Raw genomic sequence first — 6,935 nt, forward strand, 5'->3', positions numbered from 1 at the left:
TTATTTTAGAACAAGTATATAGATATGAGAGAGCAGAGGCAAAGCATCATTCGCTTGCAAACTGGCTTAGCAGAAAACCCCTTAATCCAAATATTTGGACCTGTAGAAAGTATTCGTTTACAGCAATGTTTAGGGAGGAAAGTCACAATTTCCCAGAGGTTTTCCAGACACGAGGCCTCGTTTTCGACGATGACGATTCACGGGATAGCGGCTTTGAGTCTCTCTGCAGTGACAGTGAGGTTGGCGCTATAATATATTATGCATGCTTTGTATACATTACAGAGACATAAAGGCAAATTATGTGCACAAAAAGTAAGACAGAAAAGTACACGCACTAACTGATAACTGAGTAGGGCTAGTCTATTAAACATAAAACTGTTGGATTAAACAATCGAAATGCAATGTATGTGTTTTCCTTCAGGTGTCTCCACAATCTTTGGTTTTCAAGAAAACCAGTTTTCTCCGCCCAAGGAAGTCCCTTTTCACAGAAAAGAGACCACGTGACAATGACGATGATGAGGATGAATATGTTGTGGCAAGGCAGATCAAGAAACAGAAGACCGTCGATATTGTCAATAAAAGAGCACAGAAAGAAGTAAGGTCAGAAGCGATGAAGTCTGCTTTGGACAAAATGGAAAACGAAGGAGACTTGATCGGCGATGGTTCACAGGTTAGTGCAAAGTACCTTTTCCGCATCCAACGGTTTTAATTAAGTACTTCTGTAGTGCCTAAATAATGGGAATGCAAAAACGAACTTAATCACTTTGTAAGACAGACATACAAACTGCGTTAAAATGAAAGTTTCGTTCACTTTCAGGTTCATTGTCTCCCCACCATACAAGGCCGACACAAGGATCTCAAGTCTGTGTCTGCACAAACAGTTAGTCAGCTTCTTGCTGGAAAATATGCTGACCTCATTTCCAGTTACCAAATCATCGACTGTCGTTACCCCTACGAATACGAGGGCGGTCATATTGAGGTAAGGCCTCTTGATAATTCTTTCATCGTACAAACCTATATGGCACTTTTGTATTTGAATACAAGAAAGAAATCTGAAATGACAGAAATCAATATTCTAAATGTGGGTGATTTATATACTGTTATATATCAACTTCAGGGTGCGGAGAATCTTCACAACCAGGCTCTGATCACGGATTTAGTGACCGGTCTACAGCAGCGTGACACCACTCAACGGAACATCCTCATCTTCCACTGCGAATTTTCCTCAGAGAGAGGCCCCAAACTGTAAGTGTATGAGAAGCTGACGTGAACGATTTCAGATTTAAGATTTCGATTAAATAGGTGATGTACCAATGAAATAAAAGTAGTTATCTTTGTCAATTCACCATTTCATTTAACGATATATTATCGGATACAGATTGAGACACCTGAGAAACCTTGACCGGAAGCTGAACAGTGACCGTTACCCTTTCCTCTTCTACCCGGAAGTATACCTGTTAGATGGTGGATACAAGGCCTTCTATGAACAACATCAGGTAAGTTGAGAAACTTTTAAATAGGTACAAATCTAATAATGCAATATCCGAATTCCAGCACTGAAGTAACATTTAAATATAATATTATTAATTATTAATAAATAATGTGATAATTTTCTCCATAAATCTTTTTGTTAAAGTGCATGCATTATGTACAGTTACTACTATGTTTCAGTCTCAATGCAATCCAAGAAACTACGTCCCCATGCTGCACCAGAATTACTCCAAACAACTACGTCACTTCCGAGTCAAGTCCAAGTCCTGGACAGCAGGAGACAAACAGAACATGCGTAGTCGACGTCACCAAATAGACGCGTCACCACTCAAGATGTGTCTTTGGTAATCTGGAGGATGAATTAGCGGCATTGGACATTTTGCCTGTTTTTGGGGCATCCGATTTGGGGGACTTGTTATTTATTGTTCTTGTTTATGTTGTGTTTGTGCCTGAATGTTGAGGCAATAACTGAACGCTTTACACCTATGTTGACCACCGTTATCAAGCATGATGTGATCTAAAGTTTTTATATAATATGAATAAATGCACACTTACACAATGTTTGTTTTCCTCCGTTTCTTCGTTTTGTTCAACAGTCATATATTTTTTGAAAGGATTGAAAGAAGTGGCATTTATATCACGCGGAGTTTCAAATACGGTATTTGCTTGAAGATAGTAATATACTTCGCACAGCAGTATCCTTGCTTAGAAACGCGAGGAAAATCTTGATCCATCGATCATTTGTCATTTGATCTGTCTTTGGTGATGGCTGTTAATTATCACCACAAGTGAAGACTTCCGGAAAATTCTAATTTTAACTCAAGTGTCTTTTTCAATGACCCAAAGAATACTTCAAGACATTTAACACAACAAAATTATCCATGTTTTTGCTTCAATGCAATATTGTGGACAATATTTCGTAAATATGACATAAACATATACGATATGGCTATGAGTGGATTAATGAAATTATGCTGTTTGTTTAGAGGAAGTTTATATGACTTCTTGACATTACGGAAGACATTTTGTAAGTAGTTTCTGCATTGTTAAGGACTGAATAAAAGAAGAGGAGAATGGTGCCATTCATTGTGTTGACGTTGGCATGTTGTTACTGAAACAACCACACTTGTATGTTTGAAAGAATGATGATACATTATGTATACAAGGCATTGTGTATCAACGATGACACACAGCTAACAAACAGTGCACAAATATTCTAACGACCATGTTCAGTCCAAACAACATCATTTGTTGTATAACACCAACACCAAGAATGCTTTGACACTGCATCTATATATATTACATTACATCTCTGTAGGGATATCCTTTCATTGTAACTCCACATCTCTAAGCATAAACGATTACCCGGATTTTAATGGTTCATTCCCATTATGACTACCCCAAGCTTGACTACCCGTCCATTACGCAACATACTTGAACATGCATTCGGCCTCTACATGTATATCGCAAAGAATTTCAACAGAAATGTTGCAATGAATATCATGCCACCTCCGAGTAAACACAATAACTGTCAGATGAACACAAGACTCTGGAATTATTCATTTTACAAGAAACAGTACAAAAACCAATTCTGTCTTTAACGGCAGCAGCTTGTTTAGATCTTTTATAAAGATTGGATTAAACATGAGACATGAGTAAGAAATAAAATTCTCTTCACCGTTATCTATTTTCAGTTTACATCCACCAAACATTAACACAACTTCTACGAGCATGAATTCAAGCCAGCTAATCCAGATTATCCTAACAACCCCTTTGATGAACCTGCTTACTTCACACCTTCACCCAACCAGCAAGGAATTCACACAGAATTTTTTTGCGTATTAGAATTTGTGGTCGCCAAGTTAAAAGAAATCGTCTTCACACCATCGTATGGAAAGAAAAAGACAAAACGCACTTGGAATGCAGCCACATATGTATATTCCATTCACACACTAACACGACACACAAACAGCCAAACACGCATCCTACAATGCATGCCTCACATCCAACCTGTTTTTACTTACACAGGATCCATCACACACCACGCTAAAAGATATACTAGTATGCACTTATTCCCATACACTCAAAACACGCTTCCTGTGGTCATTTTAGAAACCCAACAGTAGTCCATTTCTATATACACTGTCAAATGTCTCTGACAGATTTGGGAAACAAGAACACACTTGTTTTTTTCTCATTTAGAAAATTTATGAATAGCTGATTGTAGTACTATTGTTGCATCTATGGTGGAAAGACGCTTCCGAAATGCAAAGTGACATCAGAGATAGCACAGATATCAGATAGATGTTTTCTGTAAGACAACAGCAATTTGTCGAGGTCTCTTGCGAAGTTGAAACAGAACCAGGAACCAATAACTTATTAAACCAGTCCACATTGTGGCTCAATTTTAGTCAACATCCACTTAAGCATTAACACGGTTTGTGCACGCAAGTCTAATCCAGGTAATCCAGATCATCCTAACAGCCCCTCGATAAACCTGTATACTTTATACCTTCACCATGCAATTGGGGAAATTCATGAAGAAAGCGTGCCCACATTAAAGATCTTGTTCCCAAAGTAAATACAAATTTTCCTTAATTGTCATTCAACTGACTGGCAAACCTACCAGAAATAGGAGTTATCAACACATGGTCTACCGGTATATTTGATGTTCTATTCGGTGATTAACCCGGGATAATCCCACTTACACCGTCCTACAGTTAGCTCCACAACTACGGGGGAACACAAGCGAATGCACTTTCACACCAAGCCCAATCCCTAAATGCCTTAACGTTTAACTATGTTTTCATTAACCATTATGAATGATTCACTGTTAAATGGATAATGAAACGATCAACGAGTGTTGTCTTTGTTATGTAAATATGTTATTTTAGAACAAGTATATAGATATGGGAGAGCACAGGCAAAGCATCATTCGCTTGCAAACTGGCTTAGCAGAAAACCCCTTAATCCAAATATTTGGACCTGTAGAAACTATTCCTTTACAGAAATGTTTAGGGAGGAAAGTCACAATTTCCCACAGGTTTTCCAGACACGAGGCCTCGTTTTCGACGATGACGATTCACGGGATAGCGGCTTTGAGTCTCTCTGCAGTGACAGTGAGGTTGGCGCTATAATATATTATGCATGCTTTGTATACAATAGAGAGACATAAAGGTAAATTATGTGCACAAAACGTAAGACAGAAAAGTACACGCACCAACGGATAACTGAGTAGGGCTAGTCTATTAAACATAAAACTGTTGGATTAAACAATCGAAATGCAATGTATGTGTTTTCCTTCAGGTGTCTCCACAATCTTTGGTTTTCAAGAAAACCAGTTTTCTCGGCCCAAGGAAGTCCCTTTTCACAGATAAGAGACCACGTGACAATGACGATGATGAGGATGAATATGTTGTGGCAAGGCAGATCAAGAAACAGAAGACCGTCGATATTGTCAATAAAAGAGCACAGAAAGAAGTAAGGTCAGAAGCGATGAAGTCTGCTTTGGACAAAATGGAAAACGAAGGAGACTTGATCGGCGATGGTTCACAGTTTAGTGCAAAGTACCTTTTCCGCATCCAACGGTTTTAATTAAGTACTTCTGTAGTGCCTAAATAATGGGAATGCAAAAACGAACTTAAACACTTTGTAAGACAGACATACAAACTGCGTTAAAATGAAAGTTTCGTTCACTTTCAGGTTCATTGTCTCCCCACCATACAAGGCCGACACAAGGATCTCAAGTCTGTGTCTGCACAAACAGTTAGTCAGCTTCTTGCTGGAAAATATGCTGACCTCATTTCCAGTTACCAAATCATCGACTGTCGTTACCCCTACGAATACGAGGGCGGTCATATTGAGGTAAGGCCTCTTGATAATTCTTTCATCGTACAAACCTATATGGCACTTTTGTATTTAAATACAAAAAAGAAATCTGAAATGACAGAAATCAATATTCTAAATGTGGGTGATTTATATACTGTTATATATCAACTTCAGGGTGCGGAGAATCTTCACAACCAGGCTCTGATCACGGATTTAGTGACCGGTCTACAGCACCATGACAAGACTCAACGGAACATCCTCATCTTCCACTGTGAATTTTCCTCAGAGAGAGGTCCCAAACTGTAAGTGTGTGAGAAGCTGACGTGAACGATTTCAGATTTAAGATTTCGATTAAATGCGTGATGTACTAATGAAATTTAAAGTAGCTATCGTTGTTAATTCACCATTTCATTTAACGATATATTATCGGATACAGATTGAGACACCTGAGAAACCTTGACCGGAAGCTGAACAGTGACCGTTACCCTTCCCTCTTCTACCCGGAAGTATACCTGTTAGATGGTGGATACAAAGCCTTCTATGAACAACATCAGGTGAATTGAGAAACGTTTAAATAGGCACAAATCTAATAATGCAATATCCGAATTCCAGCACTGAAGTAACATTTAAATATAATATTATTAATTATATAAATAATGTGATATTTTTGTCCATAAATCTTTTTGTTAAAATGCATGCATTATGTACAGTTACTACTATGTTTCAGTCTCAATGCAATCCAAGAAACTACGTTCCCATGCTGCACCAGAATTACTCCAAACAACTACGTCACTTCCGAGTCAAGTCCAAGTCCTGGACAGCAGGAGACAAACAGAACATGCGCAGTCGACGTCACCAAATAGACGCATCACCACTCAAGATGTGTCTTTGGTAATCTGGAGGATGAATTAGTGACATTGGATATTTCACCTGTTTTTTGGCATGAGATTTTGGGGACTTGTTATTTATTGTTCTTGTTTATGCTGTGTTGGTGCCTGAATGTTGAGGCAATAACTGAACACTTTACACCTATGTTGACCACCGTTATCAAGCATGATGTGATCTATAGTATTTTTACAATATGAATAAATGCAGACTTACACAATGTTTGTTTTCCTCCATTTCTTCGTTTTGTTCAACAGACATACATTTTCTGAAAGTATTGAAACAAGTGGCATGCTATGTCACGCGGAGTTTCAAATACCGTATTTGCTTGAAGAAAGTATACTTCGGACAGCAGCATCCTAGCTCAGAAACGCGAGGAAGGTCTTGAGCCATCGTTCATTTGTCATTTGATCTGTCCTTGGTGATGGCTGTTAATTATCACCACAAGTGAAGACTTCGGGAAAATTCTAATTTTAACTGAAGCAGTCTTTTTCAATGACCCAAAGAATACTTCAAGACATTTAACACAACGAAATTCATGTTTTTGCTTCAATGCAATATTGTGGACAATATGTCTTAAATATCACATAAACATATACGATATGGCTATGAATGGATTCAGAACATTATGCTGTCTGTCCGATGTTTGTTTAGAGAAAGTGTTGATGACTTCTTGACATTACGGAAGACATTTTGTACGTAGTTTCTCCATTGTTAAAGGTCACATGCAA

At 38.2% G+C, this 6,935-nt stretch overlaps 2 protein-coding genes across 2 annotated transcripts; both read left to right on the plus strand.

Moving 5' to 3' along the window:
• Positions 1-610: 610 nt before the first annotated feature.
• Positions 611-1,839, plus strand: LOC137265094 (M-phase inducer phosphatase-like). The gene is made up of 5 exons (XM_067800407.1): positions 611-670; positions 818-979; positions 1,118-1,245; positions 1,379-1,496; positions 1,672-1,839. Exons 1-5 carry the CDS (start codon positions 611-613, stop codon positions 1,837-1,839), a joined length of 636 nt encoding a protein of 211 aa, XP_067656508.1.
• A 2,726-nt stretch (positions 1,840-4,565) lies between these two features.
• Positions 4,566-6,214, plus strand: LOC137265095 (M-phase inducer phosphatase-like). Its single transcript, XM_067800408.1, has 6 exons — positions 4,566-4,610; positions 4,798-4,971; positions 5,194-5,355; positions 5,494-5,621; positions 5,756-5,873; positions 6,047-6,214. Exons 1-6 carry the CDS (start codon positions 4,566-4,568, stop codon positions 6,212-6,214), a joined length of 795 nt encoding a protein of 264 aa, XP_067656509.1.
• The last annotated feature ends 721 nt before the right edge of the window (positions 6,215-6,935 follow it).

Source organism: Haliotis asinina, chromosome 15 (assembly GCF_037392515.1).
Source record: "Haliotis asinina isolate JCU_RB_2024 chromosome 15, JCU_Hal_asi_v2, whole genome shotgun sequence".
NCBI classification, from domain to species: domain Eukaryota; kingdom Metazoa; phylum Mollusca; class Gastropoda; order Lepetellida; family Haliotidae; genus Haliotis; species Haliotis asinina.

What these genes read in the sequence shown, in the direction of transcription:
- LOC137265094 (XM_067800407.1), top strand. Translation starts at nt 611, where the DNA reads ATGAAGTCTGCTTTGGACAAAATGGAAAACGAAGGAGACTTGATCGGC. An exon ending in ACGAGGGCGGTCATATTGAG is followed by an intron (nt 980 to 1,117) that starts GTAAGGCCTCTT and finishes TATCAACTTCAG; the next exon opens with GGTGCGGAGAATCTTCACAA. An exon ending in TCAGAGAGAGGCCCCAAACT is followed by an intron (nt 1,246 to 1,378) that starts GTAAGTGTATGA and finishes TATCGGATACAG; the next exon opens with ATTGAGACACCTGAGAAACC.
- LOC137265095 (XM_067800408.1), top strand. Translation starts at nt 4,566, where the DNA reads ATGACGATTCACGGGATAGCGGCTTTGAGTCTCTCTGCAGTGACA. An exon ending in ATAAAAGAGCACAGAAAGAA is followed by an intron (nt 4,972 to 5,193) that starts GTAAGGTCAGAA and finishes GTTCACTTTCAG; the next exon opens with GTTCATTGTCTCCCCACCAT. An exon ending in CCTTCTATGAACAACATCAG is followed by an intron (nt 5,874 to 6,046) that starts GTGAATTGAGAA and finishes ACTATGTTTCAG; the next exon opens with TCTCAATGCAATCCAAGAAA.